Below are 27,432 nucleotides of genomic sequence, written 5' to 3'. Positions count from 1 at the left end.
AGGGCATAACCCTCTTTCCCCCCCCCCCCCCCCCCCCCGCCCAAATGATTAACCAGTTGTCTCAACACCATTTACTTCAAATGAAACTTACCTGAAACAAAACCAGAGAGCTGCCTGGGTTGCCACAGTCCCCAGCCTGGCCTTCCCTTAGCAGACATTGCCAGGAGCCCTGTGGCTCCCAAGAACAATTTGAAGACCAATCTTTGGCTTGCAAGGCCACCATATTGTTACTCAGTTCTTACATATATTTGGGTCTGTTCCTGAACTCTCAGTTCTCTTCCATCAAGAAAACCATCCACTGTTTTAGAATACGTTAGCATTGGATAAGGCCAACTCTTGAAGCAGAACTATCTAAGATCCCTTCCTATTGGCCCTGCCACTTGAAATCTGCCTAGTGGACCAACTGGGCACTTACAGCTTCCTCCTTGGCCTTCCAAACCCCACCCACCCTCCTCAGGCCTTGGTGGGCTTGGCTCTGTCCCCAGGACAGCTCTTCAGGGCACTTCATGCCCTGAGCTTGCAGCACAGCTTCTGTGGCACCAACGGTCCGTTTTCACGGCAGCTCGCCTGCTCCTGCAGCCTGTTCCTACACAAGTAAACATACGGAAAATAGTCCATCTTCTGTACACTTAGGAAGGGTAGGGAATGAGGAGCGTGGAGAAAGAGGACGAACGGATGCATTTCTTTTCCCCTTTGAGGTCTTTGGATTTCGAGGGGCAAGAGGCTGTCGGTGTCTCATCCCTTTTGGCAGCCGGGTGGTTGGGCTCTGGCAGAGGGTCCCAGCCCTATCCTCTTCTTCATCAAACAGAATGGCCCTGAGGTTGGTAAACAAGTGAGGCTTAAGTAAAGGCTGGGGTTTTGAGGTGCCTGGTGGCTCAGCCGATTAAGCATCGGACTCTTGATTTTGGCTCAGACCATGATCTCATGGTTTGGGAGTTGGAGCCCTGCAGTGGGCTCTGCGCCTGACAGTATGGACTCTGCTTGGATTCTCTCCCCTCCTCCCCCCCACCCCCCCGCCCCTGCCCTGCTTGCTTTCTCCCTTAAAATAAACAGACTTAAAAAATAAATTGAAAAAATTGAAAAAAAAAAAAAAATAAAGGGCTGAGGTCTCAAAATTCCCAGCAGATCACGTGAAAGTGAAAGGAATGGAAAATAAACTGGGCTCCTTTTAATGCCAGTAGATGCTTCTGTTTCTTCCTCTCCATTACATGCCTAGTTCTAGCACTCCTGATCACATGGCATCTGGGAGCTACTGCAGTGCAATTAAACAACTGGTGGTGGCCAACCTCATGAGCATCCCTACCAGGCTGTGAAGTGGGTCTGTCTTCCTGTCCCCAAGTCAGTCTGCAGAAGCCCTGGTTCCCAACTCCTAAACTCTACAAAGGCCACTGGAGGTTCTAAAGTAACTGCCCGCCTCAAGAATGGCGGAATTCTCTGGAAGAACATTTCTGATGGGATGCTCAAGCACCAGGCATGGGAGACAGCTGTCAGACTAATGGTTAAGGAAGGACACGCCTCACTTCTAGTTTTATATACACGTAGGCCAGACTGGCACTGAGAATGTTACCGCTGCCAGCACCTGGCCTCAAGAGTCAGGGAAAAGCCACCAACAACCCAGGGGCCAGTCCTCAGTAGGCTAGGGTGTGTTCATCATTCCATCCTTTCCCAGCTTCAATCCTCTGGGCTCAGTGGCTGACCTGGATTCCTGTAAGGCCAGAGTGTTGACCTGTTTCTCCTCTACTCTGGCAGGGATGTCTGTTCAGAGAGGGGCTGTGTTGACCCTCCACAGGGAATCACGGCAACCTTCCTAGTGATCTCCTTACAAGATACCAGGCCACAGCCAGAGGATGGAAATCCTGAGAGTGGGACAAGTGGGCAGAAACCCTGGGATTCTGTTGGACTGGCATCTCTCTGTTCTCTAGCACTGGACTGGCTATAGCTGCCATGTTTTAAGACACATGGTGGACGTGAATTCCAGGCTGGCAGACGCTCTCAAAACCACGGAGGAATTCCTGGATGAATACATTCCTGGATGTACTCACTAGCAGCCTCTGGAGCCCATTCCCCGGGCAGATTCCCCAAAAGCGCAATGGCAGAGCCCTGCAAAGCTTTCATGTACACATCCTGAGTGCAGGGTTCCCCTGGATCTGAGGGGGCCCTAACCAGGCTCCATCCCTCAACAGCTGTACCCCAGATGGGAGACCAGCCAGTACTTTGCCTTTTCAAGTTTTTATTTTTATACATTTTTTTGTATTAAAAAGAAAAGCATAATTACCACAAATTACAAAGGACTAAAGCAGGACTAGAATAATGAATGAATCACTTCAGCCTGGAAAGCAGATATTCTCAATAATATTAATGTTATAATACAAGCTCATTCAAGTATTTTACATTTTTTTTTGTCCTTTTAAATGTGATATCCTAGCACATGGTAAAGATAATGTACTATGAGCATAAGGTGGAACCTTCTCCGCAAAGCCAGATGACAAGTTTTCCTCTCCAGTGAGAAATGGGCTATAAGTTCTGATCTTCTCTGCCTCTGCCATCAACATGGCTGAAGGAGAGGGTGGGGGCTGGGGCAAATAAATCCAGGGACCCTTCCAGACAGGATACACTTTGGGGTCCCACTCAGGAGGGCACCAGATGACCCAGACCGTTGTACCCAGGCTTTTTGGCAAAAAACCACCCTCACCCGCCCTAGCTCGTCTTCCTTGCCCCTCCTCCCCACTTCTAGGGCCTTCTGAGCAGCTTACTTTCTTTTGTAAAATCAATCATCAGGAAAGGGGGGAAAAAAAGAGCTACAATGGAACAAAACAAAAACGTTAACAACTTTGACATGGGGGCTCGGCACCTGGACCTGAGCCCCGGGGGTCCAGGCTGGGGCAGGCCCAGGCAGCCCCTCTCTTCTGGTAGCGCATCTGCTCCCAGATTCAGGAGAGGGCGAAAGAAACCGGCCCCTTAGCAGGGCTGAGGCACACAGACCTTGTGATGTTTGATGCCCAAAGGTCGTCCTGGTATGGACCGATCGTGGAAGGGTACAGGATGAGCAGAAGGGTTTGGGCAGGCTGCTGCTTTGTGTCTCAGGTCTTGGACCCCCACAGGAGGGTGGTGGGTGTGGAGCGGCCAACCCTGATGGCTCTGGCCGCTCCTGGCATGCCTGTCACAGATACGTCGGTCCTAAATTCAAGTGTCTTCAGAAAGTGAAGATGTAAACTACTCTTTGCAACATTAACTCCTAACATGTTACAAAACAAGAAAGAAAGAAAGAAAGAAAAAAAAAAAAAAAACCCCTCTCCCCCCCCCATCTCTCAGCCTACGTTGAGATGAAGTCCTCACCTCCCCACCCCAAAGGGGCTTCCTCCCTCTGGGGTGTCTGTGGGAGGATCAGGGAGGGGATGGCAGCCCCCTGGCCTGGGAGTAAACTCAAGATAAGAACAGCCTTTCCCCACACCCCCAAGGCTTCCTTGTGCCCCCAAACCCAGCAGAGGACAAACACTGAGGTTCTATGGTGCTGGATACAGTACTGGGCTGAGCGACCCGAAGGAAAGAAGGGGGATAAAGGGAAGGAGGAGGGGGTGCAGGAGTCCAGTGTCTGGTACAACGGGGGGCAGGCACCAGACTGGGCAGGGAAAGGCCTCAGATCCCACTTTTAGAGCAGTGACCAGACACACTCATCCTTGGCTTTCGAGACAACCGGGTAAAAGGAACTGAGGTGGGCTCCCCACACAATAACCACTGGGAGGGCAGAGGTGGGAGAGGGCACAGGCTGAAAGCAATGAGGTGCCCGTGACAGAGGGCAGGCCCTTGCCAGCCTGGGATACTGTCTCCGACTCCCAATCTTCGGGCCCAGCAGAGGAAACAGTTAAAAAGAGGGCCAATGAAGTGTCAGCAACTGAGCAACACTACCATCAACTTCTCTGTGCTGCCCGGTCCACACTGGGGGTGACTATGTCATCACGCCCGCACCCAACACACAGCCCAGTCTGTGTGGGTCAGTCCTTCGGTCACCCTCCCTAGCTTCGGATGCCAGTAGACTCCAGCCAGTCCATTATCACTCACAGCCCAACCCAAGCAGTCAGTGGCTGGAGAAGAGAAGTCAGGTATACTCTATGTCCACATATACCTTCCTGCCGCGGGGCTTCTCCAACTGGCAGGATTCCCCCCAGCCCCCAAATCCTCCTTGTCCCTCGTTCCCAGGCAGGGTCAGTTGGAGGATGGGCAGAGATGGCTTGCAGAAGGGGGATGCAAGATGGGGAGACCCCACCAGACCCCAGGGAGAATGGCATCCTTCTCCACCTTTGATGAGACAGAGCCTCCTCGAGGCCTCAGATCTTTCAAGGAAACGTATTTCCAAGCCTCAGCTGCCAGGTGTTCACCTTTCCCCTTTGAGGTTGGGGAGACGGTCAAGCTGAGGCCAAGTGTGTCCCAGATCCAGGCCAGTGCTCTTCTTCAACAGTTTGAAGCACGCTTGGCCTTGGGGATCCGAGGGCAGATGAAGGGTGTCACGGCAGGACGGGGCCTGTCGTGAAGCAACAGCAAGCAGAGCGAGGACACGACAGTGGCAGCAGCGTATAGACACAGGACGTCAGCTTCGAACGATGCAACAGCAGGGGTATTTCAGGCAAGGCTCTGATCTGAGCCGCCCCCAACCCTCTTGCCTATAGGCAGGAGGCACTGTACATGCAACTCAGTCCAGAGAAAGATTCTAGCCAATCCAGCCCAGGCACATCCAGAGAAGGTGTGAGCTCTTCGAGTTGACTCCATCGAGGAAAACAGGCATTTGGGTATTTCAGATTCCCGCTCCACAATAAGGCAACTTTTAAAAAAATATTATTTCCAAGAACAAAACAAAACAAAACAAAATCCAAGGGCAGGGGAAAGACATCACTTTCTGTGGATTAGGTGGGGGTTTTCTGATTTATTTTTTTGGTCTTTTATGGTCGATTTTGTCTTTTTTTTGTTTTTTTTTTTTTGTTTTTTTTTTGTTTTTTTTGTTTTTTTTGTTTTTTGTTTTTCCATTTTTCCAAGGATGGAAAGGTCAGAGAAAAATAAAATAAATCATCTTTCAATAGTCTTTTCTGGTATGAGCAGCGTCTCTCTGGGCTGGGGAGTAAGGGGTATGGGGAGAGGGGAGTGGAGAGAGGCTGAAACCTTCCCCCACTCCCACTTCTAGATCCTTTGGTTTCCTTCTCCCAGAAAATGGCAGAAGGGCATGGTGGGGACAGCAGGGGGAGAACATGGTGATGGTAAGCCCCAGATGATGAGGGGGCTGGTGCTCGTGGGGCCCAGGGACGCTGCCAGAGCCTTCCATGGGACAGTGCTGGGCAATGGGGCCCACAGGGCCTTCTTGTGGGCTGCATAGTTGGTTGAGGGGGAGCAGGAGGAGGCTGTGGGTGGGAACCAGGGTTACGGCTTACCAGCCGTGGGCAGGGCTGCAGAGTGATTTTGGTAATCCAGACGAACTATCAATAATTTAAAACTTGATATATATATATATATATATATATATATAAAAAAAATCTCCCCCCTTTCCCTCCCCCCTTAGAAGAAGCTAGGATGTGAAGAGTCATGGAGAGAGGAGGGGGAAGGGGGTGTGTGGAGGCTCCTGCCCAGGGGTACCTCTGATAGCCCAAATGGTGTACATGTTGCTACTCAGCACAAAGGCCCATGCTAATGACTCTAGGCCTGTCCCTTCTCTGTCCCCTCTCCTGGGACTGGGCACCCCCATGGACTCTTACCCAACCCCCCATCCCCCCCTCCAAAACCCCAGGGCTAAGGGGCTTTTTCACTTTCCCAAAGTCTGTGTGTCCGAGTGCTGGCTTGTCCATTTGGCATCTTCCCGGACGGGCTGGCCAGTGGGTGGTGTGGGGGGCTGGCTGATCATGGTGGAGGGCCTGCTGGAAGACTGGGAAGGGCACCGCTTCCTGCCCTCACCGCCGCCACCTCCTGCCGCCACTGGGTGTCGTTTGTGGTTGCCCTCCTCACCCATGGGGGGCTGTAACAGAGGAGGAAGTCACAGGTGACCAGGGGCCACTACCCATACCCCTTTCCTTGCCATGGCTGGCTCTCTAGAGACTTCTTACCTCCAAATGCAGAAAACAGTCATAACCTTAAAAACTAATTACCAGTTTATGAGGCACATCTCCATGCCAAGATGCCAAAGCCCCATGCTACTTTATGCACCAGAACCCACTCAGGGAGTCTACACCACCCTTTGATGGAGACACAATCATCCCATTTTACAGATGAGGAAAGTGAAGCACAGAAAAATAATTTGCCCAGGGCTGCATAAATTACATAACTGGTGGAGACAAGGCAGCACTAGGCCCATCTATCTAACTCTGAAGCCCAGGCCTTCACCCACACAAGTTTCTGCTCCCCTCTGAGAAGGGATTGCTTCTCAGGCAATGATGCATGGAATGTGGCAATATGCAATATGCTAAGACATCTCAGCTCAGAAGGCCCACATGCTCCTGGGCTCTGCCTTATCCCCTTCCAGGCCAGAAAGAGGACACTGATCTAAGAGATCATGATCCAGTCTGGCCTTACCTCTGCCAAAGGTCTGGTGACCTCAAGGACATTTCCTTCCCTTTCTGAGGGTCAAAGCTGAGCCCTTCTAGTCCCACTTCCACAGGTCTTTCCACTGCAAGGCTTCTCTGCACACATGCCCCTCCAACCCCCAGAGGAGGAAATGCTTAAGGACAGAAAACAACAGATTCATCTTTATACTGGGAGGCCTGAAGGGCACTGCCACTATCTAACTGGGTGGCTACGGGTTTCCATTTATCCACTGGTACAGCAACTGTAACAATGAACTCTGCCTCCTTCACCACATTATAAAGATTAAAATGAGGTCAATATCAAGTGCTTAACACAGCCCCTGGGACACAGTAATCACTCAATTAATGGCAATTTTTTAATAGATGAGAGGACTATTATTGCTATTTGTCTTTTGGCTAAAAGGTTTGAAGGGAATAAGATGACTGGCACATCTCTACTATATTATAAAGTCTTTGAAAGAACGAGTCTCACTCATTTCTGGAGTCTCTGACTGACATCCATGACTCAAAGCTACCGCTTCCCTGATTATACCCAGTAGCAATAACCCTGACCCACCACTGGATGTCACCATTGAGTCACCCACTCCAAGAAGACAGGGGTTGTGTTGGTGCGGGGTTGGAACTGGCCTCTTCCAGAAAAAGAAAGTACATTTACTAGGGCACTCATCCCAGGCTAACCAGGGCATACTAAGATAAAAGAGAGAGAGCATTATGATAGTTTAGCTATAGGACCATGGGAAGGAGGGAGGAGCAACTTGCATAATCCCCTTCAATTGGCTGTCAGTGTCCACTTCTCACTCTCTATTTTACAGGCAAAGAAACTAAGGCCAAAATGGGGGAAAAGGGTCTCTGGGCTAGTGGCATAGCTACTAGCCAGGTATCCTGACCTCTGGTCCAGTTTTCTTTCCAGGACAACGAGGGTGAGAAAGACTAGAGACTTTCACTCACATCCACTCGGAAGTCTTCGAGACGTCGGAATTTGCCGAGGTATTCTTGAAGTTTGGGGTCAATGTCCAAATTTTTGGCTTTGGAATATTTCAAGAAGGCCCAGAACTTCTCCAGCCCATAGAGCTGGCCTGCAGGAAAGAGGAGGCAGAGGTGGAGAGAGGTAGAGAGAAGCGGGGCTGGTGAGGAGTTGAGAATTAAGAGGTTCAGGGGAGCGGGAGGTGTGAGGTGACTGACACACAGCCAGACCCAGGTGGCCCCGGGGAGGGAGGAGGGAGAAAAGGCCTAGATGACTGGGGCTTGCAGAGTCCAACTCTGGCTCTCACCAGCTTCATAGTCCTTCACCGTCTCTTCCTGAAAATCCTTGAAGATGTCTAGCCGGAACTTCTTTTCCAGACCATAACTGTAGTATCGAAAAAGGCACTCCAAACCATATCTGTAGGAGAGCACAAGTCAGTGAAATCAGGACACAGTTTATTTGTAAAACGGGATTGCACCTGCATAATAAATGAATGAGGAAATGGTTTAAGCACGTGGATTATTGAGAAAATGGTAAAAAAAATCCTTAAGAAGGCTAACATTTAACGTTAGTCTAAGTGGGTCTAGCAGTTTATGGTTTGTTTGCCAGAGGTCAGCAAACTTCAGCCAAACAACAGCCCTCTGCCCACATTCAATTGCTGTAAGAGCAGAGCTGAGTAGTTGCGACAGAGACCCTACGTCTGCAAAGCCTTACATATTTCTTATCCGTCCCATCACAGAACAAGTTTGCCAATACCCTGAGATGAGCTCTCCGCAAAGTCACGTGACCATGTCAATTAGCAGGTTTGTTTATCTGACATCAGAAATTTTACTTTTAGGAACATGTCAAGGAGGTGACCAAAAATACATTGTTTCTATTTTACAGATGTACAAAACTGTTCATTAACATTATTCAACAAAACTTAAATGTCTTAAAGAGACAGTTAATAATGTAAATCTGTACAACAGAATATAAGCTATTAAAAATTATAACGTATGGGGCCCCTGAGTGGCTCGGTCAGTTGAGTGCCTGACTTCAGCTCAGGTCATGATCTTATGGTTCGTGGGTTCGAGCCCCACTTCGGGCTCTGTGCTGACAGCTCAGAGCAGCTGGAGCCTGTTTCAGATTTTGTGTTTCCCCCTCTCTCTGCCCCTCCCCTGCTCACATTCTGTCTCTCTCTCTCAAAAATAAAACATTAAAAAAAATTATAATGTAAATACACACTGATGGATACTGAGATGCTTATGATATATCACCAAGTGGAAAAGACAGGTTTCAAAGTGTTACATCAGAATGAGCCCATTTTACAAACAAATATGTAAATTTTACATCTACCCATGCATACAAAGTCTAGAAGGCCACACACTTAAATATATTAACAATGGTTATCTCTGGGAGTTGGAATTTTCTTATCTATATTTTCTAAACTTTCAGCAAAAGGTATGTAAGAATTTCTGTAAGAAAGTTTTAAAAGTTAAATACTTTAACAATGTGGAAACACGCTCATGCTTATAAATGATAAGATACAAAAAGGCATTCATGTGATGATCTAAATACATTAAAAAGTACGGTACAAATTATTATCTAATAGAGGCTATACTTTGGGTAAACAACAGTAGGGTGGTGGGAGACTATAGGTATGTCCTTGCTCACACAAGCAAATATTTTTAGGAAAGCCCCTCGGGATTCTGACCATGCTGGCTATCTGTGGAGAAACCAACTAGATGGCATGGGGACAGGGATGAGGAGACTTCTCACTATACAACCTCTGTCCTCTTTGAATTTTGAACCATGTAAACATATTACTAATCATGTTTTTATAAAGCAAATGTGTATGCAAAACAGATTTCTGGTTATAGCTCTGGAGGCAGACCCACCAGGAATGCTTCACCTCCCACAAGACCCGCCAGCAGCCCCTCCCCCCCCACCCCCAGCCACACTCCTCACATCCTGCTCACCTGTAGCCTTCTTTGGCATCCTCCAGAGCAAGCTGCTTAAACTCCTCATACATCTTTTTGTTGAAGTGATCTCGGAGGAAGAAGGACCAGAAGCGGAAGAGAGTGTTCATCTCCTGAGACTGGCCAATGCCCAAGCGTTTCCGCTCTGATTGGGGACAGAGGAGGAAAGACCTTTCAGGGCCAGGCTGCCCGTGTTGAGGGGACAAATGCTCCTGGGGTCAGACTTTGGTCCTTTCTCCTGTCCCCCCCCCCCAATTCCCTTGCTCATCCCCTGTCCTTTCAGTCTTTCAGGAGACGGTCATTAAGCGCTATTCCGTGTCAGGCCCTGCTGCCAGGCAGTGGGCCTGGGCCTCACCACAAGCAGGTGGCATCAGCTTCTAAATCAGGCCAGCCTGGTCTAGCTCTTCATCTCAAATGCTACTGCTCTCAAGTGTAGTCAGAATAAGGAAAAGCATGAACAAATAATCCGACAACCCAACAAATTACACTGATTAGTCATTACCAACAATTATTTTAGGAATCCACCAATTACAAAATGGTACCATTAAAAATACACAATACCAAAGCACAAGCAACAGAAGAATAGATAAATTTAGTATCATTAAAAAAACTAAAAGGGCACCTGGGTGGCTCAGTCAGTTAAGCATCCATCCGATTTCAACTAGTTCATGCTCTCATGGTTTCTGGGTTCGAGCCCTGTGTCAGGTTCTGTGCTGACAGCTTAGAGCCTGGGGCCTGCTACAGATTTTGTGTCTTCCTCTCTGCCCCTCCCCGACTCACACTCTGGCTCTTTCTCTCTCTCTCAAAAATAAATAAAACATTAAAAAAAATTAAAAACTAAAAACTAAAAACCTGGGGTGCCTGGATGGCTCAGCTGGTTAAGCGTCTGACTCTTGACTCTGTCTCAGGTCATGATCTCACGGTCATGATGAAATCGAGCCTCGTTTCTGGCTCTGCACTGATCACGGAGACTGCTTAAGAATCTGTCTCCCTCTCCCTCTCCTCCTCCCCCACTCGTGTGCATGCACACTCTCTCAATAAATTAAAAAAAAAAAGAGAGAGACTAAAAACCTCTGTGCTTCAAAGAACATTATCAACAACATGAAAAATCAACCCACAGGGTGGGGAAAAAGTATTTACAACTCATGAATCTGGTAAGGGACTTGTACCTAGAATCTATAAAAAACTCTTATAACTTGTTAATAAAGGCAAATAATACTCAAAAAATAGGCAAAGGATCTGAACAGACGTTTCTCCAAAGGTATACAAATGGCCGATAAACACATGAAAAAAATTTTCAACGTTATGGCTTCCAGGAAAATGCAAATCAAAACCGTAAGGAGGTATCACTTATCACTTCAAGCCTATGAAGACGGCTGTAATAAAAAAGACAGACAATACCAAGTGCTGGGAGGATTGGAGCAACCAGAAGCCCTATACACTGCTGTCAGGAACGAAAACATGGTGCCCCCACTTTGGCAAACAGTCTCACGATTCCTCCAAAGGTTTAAACACAGCTATCATATGACCCTGCAATTCCGCTCTTCTATCCAAGCTAAATGAAAACCTATGTCCACACAAAAACTTGTACACAAATATTCACAGCAGCACTATTCATGATAGACAAAAAGTGGCAATCCAAACGTCCATCATCTGACAAACAAATAAACAGAACAGGCCATACCCATAATAATGGAATATTATCTGGCAAGGAAAAGGAATAAAGTACTGACACCATGCTACAATATAGATGAAATGTGACAACAGTATGCTAAGGGAAGAAACCAGTCACAAAGAATGCTGTGATACAGGATTCTATCTATATGAAAAGCCCACAAAAGGCAAACCATTCAGACTGGTGGTTGTGCAGGCCCGGAAGGAGCTGTGGGGGTGGGGATGAGAAATGACTGGTCAGGGGCACAGGGTTTCTTTCTGTGGTAATGAAAATGTTCTAAAATCGATTCTGCTGATGGACGTGCAACTCCTGAATATACTAAAAGTCACAGCACCTTTCACTTTAAATGGGTAAACTGTATAGTATGTGAATCCTATCTCAATAAAACTGTCATACACAAACGCAGAGGGAAGTAAGGCAGACGAAAGAAGCACTGAGCAGCCATGTTTTGCTAAATGAAAAGAGGTGAGGCAAATTAATACAAGGGAGCATTAAGACTGCTTCTGTGGGGGGTTGCCTAGGGCTCAGTCAGTTGAGTGTCTGACTTCGGCTCAGGTCATGATCTCACAGCTTGCGGGTTCGAGCCCCATGTCGGGCTCTGTGCTGACAGCTCAGAGCCTGGAGCCTGCTTCAGATTCTGTGTCTCCTCTCTCTCTGCCGCTCCCCACTCACACTCTGCCTCTCTCAAAAAATAAACATTAAAAAGAAAATTTTTAAAGATTGCTTCTGTGGAGCCCCTGGGTGGCTCAGTTGGTCGAGCGTCTTGACTCTTGATTTCTTTCAACTTAGGTCATGATCTCATGGTTCGTGGGATCGAGCCCTGCGTCGGGCTCTGTGCTCATAGCACAGAGACTATTTGGGATTCTCTCTTCCCCTCTCTCTGCCCCTCCCACTGTTCTCTCTAAAAAAAAAAATTGGGGGGGGGGGGAAGATTGCTTTTGAGCATCTTTACAGCCAACCTGACAGAAATCTATAGTTAAAAGACATTTCAGGAGCCAAGTGGCTCAGTTGGTCTGAAATCAACTCCAGATTTCAGCTCAGGTCATGATCCCCGGGGTTTGTGAGACCAAGCCCTGCAATGGGCTCTGTTCTGAGCATGGAGTCTGTTTAAAATTCTCTCTCTCCCTCCTCTGCCCCTCTCCCCCACTCACTCGCTCTCTAAAAAATAAAAAAATTAAAAAAAAAAAAAAATCTCATGGCACCTGGGTGGCTGAGTCGGTTAAGCCTCCGACTTAGGCTCAGGTCATGATCTCGTGGTTTGTGAGTTCGAGCCCCGCATTGGGCTCTGTGCTGACAGCTCGGAGCTGGAGCCTGCTTCGGATTCTGTGTCTCCTTCTCTCTCTGCCCCTCCCCCACTTGTTCTCTACCTCTATCAAAAATAAATCAACGTAAAAAAAATTTTTTTTAAATAAAATCTCATTCTGTGATAAAAAGAAACACGAGAGTATCTAGAAAGCTTATTTCCCTATACCATCTTCTAGAGCAGGGGTCAGCAAACTTTCCCACAAAAGGCCAGAGAGTAAATGTTTTAGGCTTTATAGGCCAGATATTGTCTCTGTCAAAAGTTCTTCTCTTTCTTCTTCACAACCACTTAAAAATGTAAAAAAATGTAAAAAATGTAAAAAAAGGTAAACTTTTGATATTTTTTTTTATTATCTGTAGAGGAAGATCAAGGAACAAAATATTCTGAGTAGCAGATTCTTTTAGCTTTCTGTATTCCCAACTACATGGCCTGAGTCTAGCTCCAATCCTTCTTGTTGCAATGTCGTGTCACTTCTTGATCTAAGGTCAGAGAAAACAATTACCTGATCCACCACCCTTACAGTCGGATCTAAGTAGTGGACCCAGAGGCTCAGCCCCTCTGCCCCTGTGCTTCTTACCGTTAAGGCAGCGCCTACGATACTTGTGGTAGACGTGTTGTGTGAAGCCATTTTCCTTGAGCAGCTCGTGGGAAGGATGCTGGAACTTGGGCAATGACTGAGGGGTACAGCCATAGCTGCCAACTGCAGGTGTCCCTTCTGAGGGGCTGGAACTAGAGGTCAGGAAAGAGACAATGTCACCAGGTTCCCTGGAGCAGCTAGCCATCAGTTTAGGAGGGGCCCCTCTGGTCCTTCCATCAGCCAAGATCTAGCTTCTCGTAGGGCAGCAAAGAGACCCAAGTACTGTGCTAGGTCCTTAACTTACATCCACGGGCCCAAATCACTCTTTGCACACACAGACCTTTGGTGCGTTTTACAAAGTAGTCAGTGAGGCTTACAGAGACTGGGAGACTTGTCCTGAGTCACGGGGCTGTTTAACATCCCAGATCGGCACAATGCCCAAACCTGAGCTTCTAAGCATTTATTTATCCAGAGTTCACATTCAACTTTCTTTGATAAGCTATTATGGGTTAATCCGTCTATATGTTTTCTTTAAAACCATGACCATTCTCAGTCTGTGCCATCTTTGCAGGGAGTAGAGTGCATATATAGGCCAATGGCTTCCAAACCTTGCTCTTGAACAGAGAACACTGGGACAATTTTCCTGGGGCTGGGGGTTGGGGGATGGGGGAAGCCACCTAAACCCTACCCCCAGAAGCTGAATCAGAAGATCGAGGGCAGGGCCCAGGAATCTGTATTTTTATTTAATGACCGCCCCATCCTGGGGCAGGCAGCAGATACACACTTTTGAAATCATTCACAAACATTCTCTCTCTGAAGACACTCTGGTTCCGTGTAGATGCAACACCACTTCTTTAGGAAAATCTTCCCAGGCTCTGGATTAAGTTCTCTAGACTCCTCCAGATTTTTGGATTTACATTAACAGTCCCTTTCTTTAATTTACAGACCGAAGAGGTTCGTTCTTCCTGGTCCCATCAGCTGCTTGGCTTTCCCACCCATCCTGCAGTCGGCCTCATCTCTCCTCCCCACTGCCCTGGCACCTGATGGAAGCAGTCCGGGGCCTGTGCTCACGGGAATCCATCACCCAGCCCACATGACTCTCCAGGGGCGGGTTCGAGCTGTGTCTTGTCTTCCTTTTCCGAGGCATCTGCAAAGGCCAGTCCAGATTTTGTTATTAATCGCACTCACAGAACTCTAGGAGCACCAAGCACTTGTAGGACCAAGACCTCTCATGTGTGTGAGTTATTTCACAATTTACAAAGCATTTTCATATCTATTCTCTCACATGATGTCCACAGTTATGAGTTAGGAAATGGTATGCCTATTTCACAGGTGAGGAAACTGAGGCTTGGGAGCCCTAAGGACCCACTCCTGGTCCATCCTCCTGAGGCCTTATCCTGGCTACATGGAATCACCACTCCCACACCCGGTCCCTTCTTCAGATGTGGCCACTCGATCCTGGGGGGGCCCAGCTGCCTAAGAATATAGAGCAGGTCTGGGATCTGGCAGTCTCCTGGCTTAAGCAAGGGTAAAAAGCAAAGCAGGGGAGAAAGGTGAAGGGAGCCCAAGACTCTTAGCAGCCCGGCAGGAGAGCCTCACCTTGGCGTCTAGTGTCCGTCCTTCTTTCACTACTGGGTAAAACCGTGATGTCTGACTCGAGTCTTTGAGCTGTGGTGTCCGGGGAGTGCGGGGGGTCCTGGCGTTGCGGTAGTTTGGCGACTCCGGGACAGTGGTTGGTAGAGAACGGGCGATGGTGGAGGGCTCAGGAGCACCAAACAATTTGTTGGCCAGGGCATCAGTGGGAACTGCAGAGGCAGAGCAGGCCAGTAAGCAGGGGTAGGCCTGTGACCGTCTGTCCCTGGAAGGCTCCCCGTTGAAGGGCTGCAGACCCTCCCACCCAGGCCAGGGTTCCAGGTGTCACCTCTCACCTTGCTGGAAGCGGGGTGGCCCAGGAGGGACCTCCTGGTTGGGATCCACGGGGGGCTCTGGGGTTAGTGTATCAAACTGCTCCCGACTGATCATGTTGACTTTCTTGAAATTCTCGACTTCTTGCTGCAGAGGATATAAGATGGGTGGGGAGAAGAGGTTAGTAAGAAGACTGCCCCAGCCTGTTTAGGAATCGGGACCTGCAGGAAGTTGCAAAGGGCAGCTCCCACGTCCACATACGTGGAATTCTGGTCCCCAGGCTCTCAGCGGCAGCCTCCTCACTCCCCACCCCCAGTTACCAGGGCACGAGCGTGCCCACCCAGAAGGGGTTAGGGCCCGCCCGGCCCTCTCTACGGCAAGACCGAGACGAGGACTTCAGCTCTCCAGAACTCACTGCAGACCCCCGACCTGCTTCCCACCGTCTCCTCACCTCCACCAAACACACCACTACCTGCTCCACAGGCTCCCCTCAGGCCCACCTACCACCACACACAGTCGCACTGTAAAAACCTACAGGAAGTTTTGACTGTTTCCGGGCAACAGTGATTTTTAAAAAGCCTGTCTTTTCTCTATCTTCTCTACTCAAAACAAGTGCCTTAAAAGGCCTTTCAACTTTTATATGGGCCTAAATATTTGAGAATAGAAGTGCCAATCGAATCCTCATTCTCTTCCCCACTGGCATCTGACCGACTGTTACGACCTTAAACGCAATGCTCAGCTGGCACAACAGTCATCTCCTGCTCTGGCACAGCTTACAAAGTGTTTACATGTCTCTTCTCACCGAATGCTCCAGCAGGGAGTCCATCACCACCCCCTTTCCATACACGAGGACAACTGAGGCTCTGTGCCCAAGGCCACACCGCTCATCAGCCTTCCCCTGTCCCACGCACTACAGGTACCCCAGGCTCCACCCCCAGTGCCGTGTCCGAGCCTCACCTTGATCTGGGAATACTCAGGTTCGAACTTCTCAGTCCACAGGTCCTGCTCGTAGTAGAAGAGCCCGTCGTTAATGACCTTGGCCAGCTCGGCGCTCATCTTGGCACGAGAGGTGTGGTTGCCAGTGCGGTCCCCCCCGGGGTGCCGGCGCATGTAAGGTGGCGTCTGGGTGACGATGAGGATCTTGTTGACATCCCGGTCATCGATCTCATAGTCAGAGTCCTCATCAGACCAGGCGGTGAAGGTGTTCTTCCTCCCATCCATCTGCTCCATCTCCTCGTCAAACAGGAAATCCAGTTCCTCTTGCTCATCCTGCTCCTTGGACGTCAGCTGCTGAGCGGGCAGCTGCGGAGGCAGAGAGGTTGGGTGGAGGAACCTGGGCTCCTCGGACTTCTAAAATGGGGACAGACCAAGGGGAGAGGGAATCACCGGGGCGCCCTCGGACCGGCCTCTGTAGCTGTCCGCCGAGAGAGGGGCACTGGCCATGCCACCAAGCCACAGCTGTCAGCTTTGGAGCCAGTCCCCTAGGACTCCAGGTTTCTTCTCTCCCGGCTCACAACAAAGTCACTCATAAACAATGAGGTGACAAGTTCCCTGCAGCCACCTGTGCTCTCATTCACCTAGCCTGGGAGTGAGCACACAGCAGAAGTTCAACAGGTTGATCCATCTGTTCCATCTATCCAAAATCTAAGAAAACGGAAGCTTCATGATGCAAGGGCCAGAGCTGCCTTGCTTTTCATCATATCCCCAGTACCTAGACTGGGACCTAGCAACAGCAGATGTTCAACTATCTGATGAGTGAGCAAGCACCCACTGGCACCAGGCCCTGAATGAAGAACCTAAAAGCAGAATAATGAACAAGACACAATTCTTGAACTTTAGGAGCTCACAGTTTAGTGGGAGAAAAAATCAAACAACCAGCCAGCCAAGTGTAATGTGGTATTGGTAAAGACTAACTATAAATAGAATTTGTGGAGTACATAGGGAGAGGCACTTATTAACGAACTAGAGGTGGGGACAGTCAGGGAACGCTTCCGGGGAGCTGTAATTACTGAAGGATGAGTGTAAGTAAGCCAGGTGAAGGCAGGGACCAAGAGTGTGCTAGGCAGGAAGAACAGCATGTTCCAGATGCAAGAGACAACAAGGTGCTTTCAGCAAAAGAAAATATTTCAGACCATTGCTAGACTGAATTTATCTGAGACTCTGGCACAGAAGCATTTGTCTACCTCATAATCTATATCCAAAAAGTCAATTCCATGCTTTGCAAAAAGCTTCCCATGTAAACTCCAAACCTACTCGATTTTAAGGTTCAAGATAGGCCAGGTGCGAGCGGGGCTCTGTTTCTGGAATGGGGGCTAAGCCTGCCTGTCTTTCCAAAACCTTCACAGTCTGTAAGCCTGGGCCTCCTAAAGGTCCTCAGGACTCTGGCCTGATCCCTGACACTCTGTGGTGAAAGGATCACAGCCAGAAGAGAGAGGGAAGTTGGGGTTTGAACAAGAGGGAGACAAGGGAGACAGTCACAGTGGCACGATGGAAAAGGGGGCATAGAATTTCAGACCCCAAAGTCCAAGGTCATCTATGAAGCCGCCTTACAAGCCTTAGACCAAAGAGATCTTTAAGAGGAGGTGGGGGATGGGACAGAGCACACATCCGCTTCTGGAAAGGGGGCACTCATTTTAGTCGGAAATGGAAACCGTTCTCTAACAGTGGACTCAATGCACACTACTGGCATATTGCTTTATAATTTCTACAGCAGTCTAAGCCCTCCTTTCTTTCATGTGAAGATGGGAACACTAAAAACTTGAGATATTAAACGAGCTGCCCAAGGTCAACAGCCATCGGTGACAGGAGACTGGTGCTCTAGTCTAGACTAACGCTACATCCAGGCCGTGTGTCTGTTTCCTCTCCCTTCCCTCTTCAGAGGGCCTGAGGGGCTTATACAGGGGACAATGAGGACACACTTAGGCATTAAAGCAGCCCCAGCAATTTAGATGGGGCAAAAATAAGAGCCAAACATCAAGAAACCTGGGACACTGCTGCCCGGGGCTGTATGATTTCTTCCCATGGAAAATTCCACTCAGCTAGGGCTATCCTGAGCAGTGGTCCTCACTGGAAAGGGAAACAGTCCTACCAGCTTTCCTGCAGTCACTGCTGACCTCAGATCACATCGCCACCTTGAGCCACCCACCCTGCCAGCTAGCCCCTCAGAGCCCTGTACCCAGGCGATATCCCCTCTCCATGCTCCAGCCCACGTCCCACACACCTTGGGTCGTGCTGGGGACGGCCGCGGCCTCTTCTTCACTTCAATCCAGTTCTCAGAATCCAGGTCAGGCAGGCTGGCAGACAGGCCCTTGGGCAGTGTCTTCAGGTTGCTGACCTCCTCTGTTTTGGTTGGCACTGGGGTGACTGCGCGGGGAGAGCCAGGTGCGGACTCTGGAAGGTGGAAAGGGGAGACCCTCAACCTTCTAGTCCTCCTGATGCCAGTTGGCTGGGTGACAAGGACAACAGGAAGGCACCTACAGGTCTGCAGTACCTACCTGTCTCCTTCTGGTAGTGCTGACGGGGCACAAACTCGGGGCAGTTGAGAAGCTGGGAGAAATCGGTCTGGGAATAATCCACTATTGGGGGACCAGGAAGAGGCCACTTCTCCGGCTCCTCCCTCCTGCGCACTTTCTCATCAACGATCTCCACCACCTTGCTGTCCTTTAGGGCCTGCAGGAGAGAAGGAGGGAGACAATGCAGAGAAAAGACTTGGACAGAATGAGATTTTTGGAAGCTGGCAGACGAAGGACTGGGCCCCACGAGCTCAGGCAGGAGTCTGGTGCTGGCAGGGGTATAAGAAAACTGGCACCATCTTCCACAGCTGGTGGGCAAAGGAGCTGTGCAAACTTGTAGGAGGGTACCAACATCAAAAACCCACCTGCCCCTTGACCTTGCCATTCTGCATCCAGGAATCTGCCCCCAGAGAAATACTGGCACAGATAGTTTGGGGAAAGAGGCACTCTCCTATTCTGCTGGTGAGAATGCAAAGGCCAACCTCTGGAGAAAAGGAATCCGGCCAGTTGCCCTTTAGTGCAGGCTTCTCACTTCTAGAAATCTATACCAAAGATACACTGGCAAATATACGAAAAGATATATATGCAACTGTAAATAGGAGTGAAGAGCATCTTCCTATTATGTACTACTATGCAGTCAGCTCCCAGAGTTAGTAAGTGAAAACAAAAAACAGGTGAAGAAATACAGGCACTATATGCTGTCATTTAACTAAGAAAGGGGTAGGATATAAATGCACAGAGAGACTTTTACTTAGGTTTTTTTTTTTTTAATGGAAGGATTCAAAACAAGTTGCCTACAGGAAAATAAAGGGAAAAAAGTGGAAGTGAGAGAATTTTAAATCAGACTTCTAGGAATATACCATGTTGACTTTGAACCATGTAAATGTTTTACCTAAGTGTAAAACAAATTAGAAATTAGAGGGGAAAAAAGCAATCCCTAAAACTCGAGAGCAAAATGAAACTAACAAAACTAATACACATCAAGTTAGAGACATGACCACACAGAGATTATTTCAAGTAATAACTTGAAAATACAGTCATTTGAGTGTGTAAGAAAAAAACCCTGTTTTTAGTAGTACAGGTTATTATTACAAGAATAGGTTATATAAATTGTTGAATAAAACAAATGAATAATTATGTTGATGTCATCAGCAATTAGAATTTGGGGCACAGGATAAAGGATTATTACAAACAGAAGATAGTTGGAGTTGAATAAAGATCCTGTAGTCCTGAACTATAATGGAAAATATCAGTAGAGGGGTGCCTGGGTAGCTCAGTCAGTCGAGTGTCCAACTCTTGATTTCAGCTCAGGTCATGATCTCACGGTTGGAAGGTCAAGCCCCCTATCAGGCTCTGTGCTGGGTGTGCAGAGCCTGCTTGGGATTCTGTCTGCCTCTCTCTCTGCCCCTCCCTGGCTCACTCTCTCTCAAAATAAATAAAAAACATTGTTGCGCCTGGGTGGCGCAGTCGGTTGAGCGTCCGACTTCAGCCAGGTCACGATCTTGCGGTCTGTGAGTTTGAGCCCCGCGTCAGGCTCTGGGCTGATGGCTCAGAGCCTGGAGCCTGTTTCCGATTCTGTGTCTCCCTCTCTCTCTGCCCCTCCCCCGTTCATGCTCTGTCTCTCTCTGTCCCAAAAATAAATAAACATTGAAAAAAAAAAAAATTAAAAATAAATAAATAAATAAATAAAAAACAAACTTAAAAAAAAAAAAAGAAAATATCAGTATTATCTCATGATGCATAAAAACAAAAAAACAAAAACAAAAAACTCCAGAAACAATGACCAATCAAAACAGCAACAATCAACTCAGACTGTAGTATATAAATACCACTTCCCCAGAAGTGAGGACCCAGAATTTCTTGAAAATATGGCCAATCCCCTAACTGAGGCAGGAAACGCACAAGATGAACCAAGGCTCCACTAGCCAAAGATGGGACAATTTGATTCAGCATATGAACTGCAATGGGTTGAAAAAAGTGCAGTATGTTTGAATTCACAGGTTGTAACACTGTAATGGTACTAAAAGATACTAAAGGAAAAAAAGAAAAAGAAAAAAACAAAAAAACCAAACCAAAACAAAACAAAAAAACAATCCCAAGCACCAAACCTTTAAAGCTATTAGGGATCAACTCATAATTCTGAAAACTGGTTAACAAAGGAAAGTTCAAGCATTTATCCGCCCTTTCTGTACAAACCATACCTCTTGGTATGCTGATGAGGCAAAGTTTCTCCTTAAAGAGGTATTCCAGGTAACAAATGAAGACAGATTGACAGAATTAGAATCTTACCATTTTACAATCCCTAATGAAATACCAGACAGTCATCAATAGCAGCTTCTAGCACAAGAGAACAAATGAAACGCTATGTGCCACCTGAGAGAATCTATCATGATCTTTACTCTCAACGAAGACGGGAGGAAAACCCCCCAAACCTGAATCTTGAATCTGATCAGACTTCTGGACCACCAATTTACAAAAAACTTGGAATATACAAGAATATGCTAAATGACACCACTGTGTCCCATGAGAAATTTGACAAAATACACAACCCAGTTTATTGAAATAATAAACTGCAAGGAAAAAGAGAAGGGAAGGGGAGACTTAAGACAACATATGGGTCTTGTCTGGATCCTGAGTCTCAGTTTTGACGAGTGGGGTGAATTTGCAACTGGCGGGGTATCTGGACATATGAAGGAATTAATACTTGTACATGTGATAACGACATGGTGACTAGGTTTTTAGCAGGTATTTATCTTTTTGAGACAAGTACTGAAACGTGGATGAAATGTCAGGTTACCTGACATTTTCTGCAAAGTAATTTGAAAGAGGAAACACAGATGGGGGATAGATGGAGTAAGATGGGCCATGAGGTGGTAATTGCTGAGGCTGGGTTCATCATACCATGCTGTCTACTTCTGAAATATCTGCAATTTTCCATAATAAGAGAGAGAGAGAGAGGCAAGAAGGGAGGCAGAGAGGCTGGCCAAGCCCTGCGACTTCAGCAGAATTCATCAGATGGCGACTACTCCAGGATTTTGTGCCGTGGCCCAAACTCTAGCTCCTTAAGTAAGGACCTTTCCTTCCCCTGCACCCCAGCCCCAGGAAGGGAGACCTACCGCAAAGATGAGTGAAATGTCAGTGGTAAGAGCCTGCACTCGGTGGAAGGAAGCAATAAGGGTGATGGGAAGGAAACCGTCAGCATCCATTTTCCGTCGCAGGAAGAAGTCTCGCTCTAAATTGTCCACGCTGAAGTAGTATTCACTAGGTGGAGGGGAGAAGACAGATGATTGCTGCAGCATCATTTAGGAGTCTGCTCTTCTTGTTCGGAACACCCCGGCCACCACACATAGCCTCTGACCGACCCTGACCCAACTGAACGTACAATTTTGCAGGCTGAAAAGAGATGCTATCTTTTTATGGCTCCCTAACCATTCCCCCTGCCCTTCGGCTTCTTTGTATGCCTGGCCAACCCCTCATCTTCCTTTAAAACCCAGTTCCAATGTTATTGGCCACTTTCTCCTCTGCTCCTAAAATACTACTGCACTGTACTGAAATGATCCACCTCCTTGTATGGCTCCCCCGACTGAGGGACCATCAGAGTGGTTCAGAGCTAGGGTTTTGCCATCAGACAGAAATGGATTCTAATCTGTGCCTTGAAATACTAGCCATGAAACTCTGGGCAACACTCTGGGTCTGTTTGTTCACCTACGAACTGGAGAGAAGACCCAGCTCATAGGAACAAGATAGCCGCAGGACTAAATAAGAGGATGCCTAGAAAGCACTTAATAGCAAGCCTTGCTAACTGTGTGGACTCCTTAGGTGTTTGCTAGCGTTCTGACCGTGCTGCCATTATAAACAGAAGTGCACAAAGGGCTGGACTCTGGACACTGCCTCTCCTTTTTGTTGTGATAATTTTAAATTTTCTTTAGGCGAATATGGTATTACTTTTGCAATAAATATTACCTTTATGAAAAATTAGCTTTTATTATGAAAACTTAACTTTTAAAGGATGAGCAGCGGTTTTTTTCAGCTCCAGCCAGGGGCAGGCACTGTCCCTAGCACCAGAAGGACCTGCCCATCCCTACTCTGCCAGCAGCCACCTCTGACGGCTCCCGGGCCCCTACACATCCCTCCAGGAAGAAGGCTCCTGTCCACTCACATCTGGCGCTTGATGTAGTCTTTGAGCAGTTCCTGGTCCACGCTGTAAAGCTCAGTGCTGCTGACATTGTCAAAGTAGTAGGTGATGTTGTTCATGTACTTGGGGGTGCGAGGCCCCTCTGCACCATCAAACTTTCGGTAGCCAAACTGGTAGTCAAAATGGGCTATGGGGGAAATGGGCGCCATAAGGGAGAGGAGAGCCCTGCCCGCCGCCCCCGCCACGCTCCCTCGGACATCCCGGAGCCCAAAGGGGCCTCACGTACTTCGAGTGCCACCCCGGCCGCGTCCCCGGCCGCGACCACGCCCCCGTCCACGGCCACGGAAGGAAGCCCGCGCCCCACCAGCCCCATCACTCTTCACACTCGATGTCTCATCCTGGTCGTGCCAGGCAGGCTCCGGTTTGGTCTCTGGTTGCCAGGCTGGGGTGGGGGGGGCCATGGGCACGGGCACGTAGGTGGCAGGCTCAGACCCTATGGGGAGAGGGGCGCTGGGTCAGGTTTGAGGGTGACCCCCATGCCCAGGCCCTCCACAGTGGGCGGCACATACCTTTGATCTCCCCGCGGTTGGCAGGCGTGTGCCGTGGCTCTGGCGGGCGAGCAGGGCGCGAGACCAGTTTCTCTCTGGGCACTTCAGGCTTCATGTCTATTTGCAACGGAACCCACTTGTGTTTGTTCCCTGGAGGACAGCATGGGCACATAAGGAAGGCTTGAAGGAGAGGTCTCTCCTAGCCATCCCTACCCCCAACCGTTCTTTGCTGTCTCGAGCAACAGACCTGATTAACAATTTGATGGCCCACACTAGACCTCATTTTCATCTCTAAAATAAGGAAGCCATGGACCTCAGTGCGACAGACACTCACAGCTGACTCCTAATATCAATTTCTCCATGGTCAGAGAACCCCTTTCCGGAGCCAGACGCATGGCTGCCCAGAATCAAGACTGCACTTCCAGGCTCCCTGTAGACTTTGTCAAAATTCTGTCTATGGAGAGCTCCGTGAAAGTAGTCAATTCCAGGCTGAGTCCCTAAAAGGGAACTGCTCTCCCCTTTCCCGTTCCTGCTAAGTGGAATGAAGAGGGAAAGAGTGAGCCATCTTGGATGAAAAGAGCCAAGACACCACAGCAAGATGAAAGGAAAGGAATAGTTGCCATTCTAGGCCTGGCCTACTTACACTCAGCTGTCAGATGAGAGAAATGAACTTCTATCTTGTTTAAACTACTGTTACTTTGAATCTCTGTCAAAGCAGCCAAACTTGTACCCTAAACATCTTAGCGAGGGCAATGGAAACTCTTGTTTTAAATGAAATCTTACATGGGACAGCAATACAACAAGATACATTAAGATTCCTCTGAGGCGGGGACCTCATCTGTCTTGTGCACTGCTGGAGCCCAACTGCCGAGAACAGGGCTTACCGGATGCTTGTTAAGTAAGAGAAGGAACTGATGGACAGCAGGCGGAAGTGAAGATTGCTGGCCCGGTGGCCTACACCACTCAGCCTCCCAAGGACTTCTCGGGGCTCCTGAAACTCATCCAGCAGCCCCGAGTTCTGATACTTCACAGTTCTGCCTGCACACTTCTCCCAAGGCTGTTCCAAGCCACTCACCTTTCTTTTTCTGGCCCCCTCGCTGGCAGTCTTCGTCCCCATTCTTCTCTTCCCCAGATTCATCCGATTTGGTTTTCGGGCTCTCTTTACTATCACTCCCCTCTCCTTTCTCCTGTTCCTTCATATCCTTTCTGGGGGGCAGCTTCCGGGCAGGCTGGGACTTGTGGGGCTGTGGCTGCAGTAGGAAGCAGAGTAACAGGGGGTGAGGTGAATCAGAGAGCCTCCTAGGATGGGGCAGAAGGACCCCTGCCACTAGAAAGGTGGGGCAGGGGAAGACGCAGCATGCAACGGCAGGTTGGACTACATATATTCTTAGGTCTTGTTTTTATGCCTGAGATGCCTCCACTGGGAAGTGTGCTCAAACAGGCAGGAAGTAGGAAACAACCTGTTTCTTCATCTTCCTTGAGTCTCAGTAACTGAGACAACCCACCAGGATACAGGGGCCATACGTTTACTCCCTATAGGACCAGACCGTCCAGGTAGTCTGTGGGACAAAAGAGATGCTAGCCCTTGGCTTGTCCACAGCAACCCTGTGTGTGAACTGAAGGCCAATGGCCACAGCCAGTGAGTGATCTAGGCCATCAGTCCAGAACAAAAGCACTGGAAGGGGGGGACTGATCAGGAGTTCCTCTGCTGGGACTAAAAAGCGCTACATAAGCTTCCCCAAGACATACAGTCTGGAGGTGGGTACCTGGCCTAATGACCACTCTCCTGCTTCACTCACTGGCAACCCAAGTATAGCTGATGGAGAACACAGGCTCTGGAATAATAATACAACAGACTTGACTTCCAAGGCCCACCTGACCATCAAGGGCTCGTTATTAGCCTCTCCCAATGGCTGGTTATTAGCTTCAGTGGTCTCATCTGTAAAACGGGAATTACTAAAGGACCTATCTTTAAGTCACTGTGAGGATTCGATGAAATGGTAAGCAGCACTTGGCAGTCCCTGACATACAGCAAGGGCTCAAATGATGATGATCCTTAGCTATTTCAGAGTTGCCCATAGTGTACCAACCACTCCTCTCAAAAGAAAAAACCGAGAAAGTTAAGACCCGAGGTTCTGAGAACTTAGGCCAAATGTGCATTTGTACACAGCATTTAAACCTGCCCACTCTTCCCCAAAGACTCACCTGCACACTCTTGTGGGCTATCTCTCCAGGTGTGGGCCAGTTGATTGCATCTCCAAAGTCACCAACCTGCAAGGCACGTTCTGTGAAGGCCCTGGGGTGGCCATGCCCCTGCCATTCAGCCCCTCACCCAAACAAAATACAGCTCCCCCGAGAGATCAGAACCCACAATCATCTGTCCACTAGGACCATCCACAGTGGAGGCCCAGAGGGGCTCCCCCGCTATTGAGAGGATCCAGAACTACCTCACAGCTCAGAAGAGGCCACCACCTCTTTCTTCAAGGAAGCCCCCTTTAGGCAGCCCGCTCCTACTCCTTACCTTGCTGCCTTTGCGCTGTTTAGGAACTGCTGCCCTCACCACCTTAGCTGGAGCAGAATGTTCTGTGGGAACAAGAAGGGAGAGATGGTTATGCACAGCCCACGGAGGTGGCCACCGCTAGCTCATCCTCATGACCGCCTCTACTCCATCAAGCAACCTACAGGTTTCCAAAGGAGGAAGACATGGTGAAGAGGGAAGGACACGTGCTCAAACACCAGTAACAAGTATACCAGCCTCTCTCTGAAGAAGTCATGGAAAAATGAGACCATGGAAACAACCAATGGACAACACCCCATGAACACCCATGAAGTGAGGCAGGAGGGCCCTCCCAGCTCTGTACTCTCCTATAAAGAGGGCACTGAGGCCTGGAGAGGGTAAGTCTACAACAGACTGGGGCCATGCCAGAGCTAGCTCTGTAATTAAAGGCTCCCTAATCCCAGCAGGTTCCACGAAGGAAGGATCTGAAAGACCTTCTCTGGCTCTAACTAACACTGTGGAATTCTGTGTGTGAGCAGACCTGGGCTAGTGATCATGGGGAAGGTAAGGGGAGAACCTTGAGCTGGCAGTCAAGAAATCCAGGGCTCTCTCTTCTAAGCATCCCCACCCCCCACCAGGACCCCCACCCCCCACCAGGACCAGCTCTGTCCTCAATGACCTGCAGTCAATAGAAAGGTTAGCCACTTAGGAAAGACTCTGCTGTTCTCCAAGTTCCCAAAGAAAACATGAGACCCATTTGACCCAATGTTCCTTTTAGGAATTTATCAGTACCAACTAGACAAGTGTTTAGAGTTATATACAAAGCCGTCCATAACAAAAGTGCTGTTTGTAAGTTCAAAAAATTGAAAACAACCTACATTTCCAACAGTAGAAAACTGGCTACAGAAATTAAAGCTTAACAATTTCTAGAGCAGGGGTGCCTAGGTGGCTCCATCGGTTGAGCGTCTGACATCGGCTCAGGTCATGATCTCATGGTTTGTGGGTTCAAGCCCCACTTTGGACTCTGTGCTGACAGCTTGGAGCCTGGAGCCTGCTTCAGATTCTGTGTCTCCTTCTCTCTCTCTGCCCCTCCCCTGCTTGCACTCTACTCTGTCTCTCTCTCTCAAAAATAAACACTAAAAAAAAATTTTAAGCAATTTTTAGAGCAGTCATTAAAAAGATAATGTTCTACTAGAGATAAAAGATGTGAAACACAGTAAGTAAGAAAAGCTGCAATTCTATTTTTGTAAAGCAAAGAAAAAATGTGTATATGCACATATTCACAAGAATTCTGGAAGGCCATATAACTAAGTATCATCAGGAGTAACGTAGTATGTTAACAGTGATTTAATTCTGTTTGGAATTTCCCAGTCATTTCAATGAGACATGGGCTTTTTAAAAAGAAAACCTTTTGTTTGTTTGTTTAAAGGAAGAACTCTAATAGGTCTGGTCCCTTCTACACCTACACTTGCTTTCCCAACACACTTCTGAAGAACAAGGGTTTCTAAACCCTTCCTCCCTCAGAGATCCACGGGAAAGGTACATCCTGGGGCTCTACTCACCCACTTCTCTCCCATCATGTTGTCCCCACAGTCCCTGAACAGAGAAATCTGCCTAGCTGGTCTCAAAAGGAGTTTTCTAGTCCTTGAGCACACCCATGTTCTCTTTTTTTTTTTAATTTTTTTTTTCAACATTTATTTATTTTTGGGACAGAGAGAGACAGAGCATGAACGGGGGAAGGGCAGAGAGAGAGGGAGACACAGAATCGGAAACAGGCTCCAGGCTCTGAGCCATCAGC

The 27,432-nt window shown here is 48.4% G+C and overlaps 1 protein-coding gene across 4 annotated transcripts in view; it reads right to left on the bottom strand.

Moving 5' to 3' along the window:
- Positions 1 to 2,213: 2,213 nt before the first annotated feature.
- LARP1 (La ribonucleoprotein 1, translational regulator) overlaps positions 2,214 to 27,432 on the bottom strand; it is a 56,792-nt gene continuing 31,573 nt past the window's right edge. Inside the window, exons 2-19 of one of the 4 annotated variants that reach the window (XM_040442895.1) lie at positions 25,659 to 25,720; positions 25,343 to 25,408; positions 24,213 to 24,387; positions 23,159 to 23,287; positions 22,876 to 23,082; positions 22,614 to 22,776; positions 21,571 to 21,715; positions 18,437 to 18,611; positions 18,163 to 18,332; positions 15,900 to 16,292; positions 14,966 to 15,089; positions 14,637 to 14,842; positions 14,078 to 14,184; positions 13,038 to 13,189; positions 9,483 to 9,627; positions 7,832 to 7,941; positions 7,509 to 7,636; positions 2,214 to 5,995 (exon numbers count right to left, since the gene is read on the bottom strand). In XM_040442895.1, the coding sequence (XP_040298829.1) occupies positions 5,786 to 5,995; positions 7,509 to 7,636; positions 7,832 to 7,941; positions 9,483 to 9,627; positions 13,038 to 13,189; positions 14,078 to 14,184; positions 14,637 to 14,842; positions 14,966 to 15,089; positions 15,900 to 16,292; positions 18,163 to 18,332; positions 18,437 to 18,611; positions 21,571 to 21,715; positions 22,614 to 22,776; positions 22,876 to 23,082; positions 23,159 to 23,287; positions 24,213 to 24,387; positions 25,343 to 25,408; positions 25,659 to 25,720 (2,867 nt within the window). In that variant the 3' untranslated portion in view covers positions 2,214 to 5,785. The remainder of the gene's footprint in view (positions 5,996 to 7,508; positions 7,637 to 7,831; positions 7,942 to 9,482; positions 9,628 to 13,037; positions 13,190 to 14,077; positions 14,185 to 14,636; positions 14,843 to 14,965; positions 15,090 to 15,899; positions 16,293 to 18,162; positions 18,333 to 18,436; positions 18,612 to 21,570; positions 21,716 to 22,613; positions 22,777 to 22,875; positions 23,083 to 23,158; positions 23,288 to 24,212; positions 24,388 to 25,342; positions 25,409 to 25,658; positions 25,721 to 27,432) is intronic. The other 3 variants (XM_040442905.1, XM_040442916.1, XM_040442919.1) reach the window with 3 other exon arrangements.

This window comes from Herpailurus yagouaroundi, unplaced genomic scaffold (assembly GCF_014898765.1).
Source record: "Herpailurus yagouaroundi ecotype Mexico unplaced genomic scaffold, PumYag 29, whole genome shotgun sequence".
Taxonomy (NCBI): domain Eukaryota; kingdom Metazoa; phylum Chordata; class Mammalia; order Carnivora; family Felidae; genus Herpailurus; species Herpailurus yagouaroundi.
The sequence above is the reverse complement of the archived record's forward strand: the minus strand, read 5'-3'. Positions and strand labels throughout refer to the sequence as shown.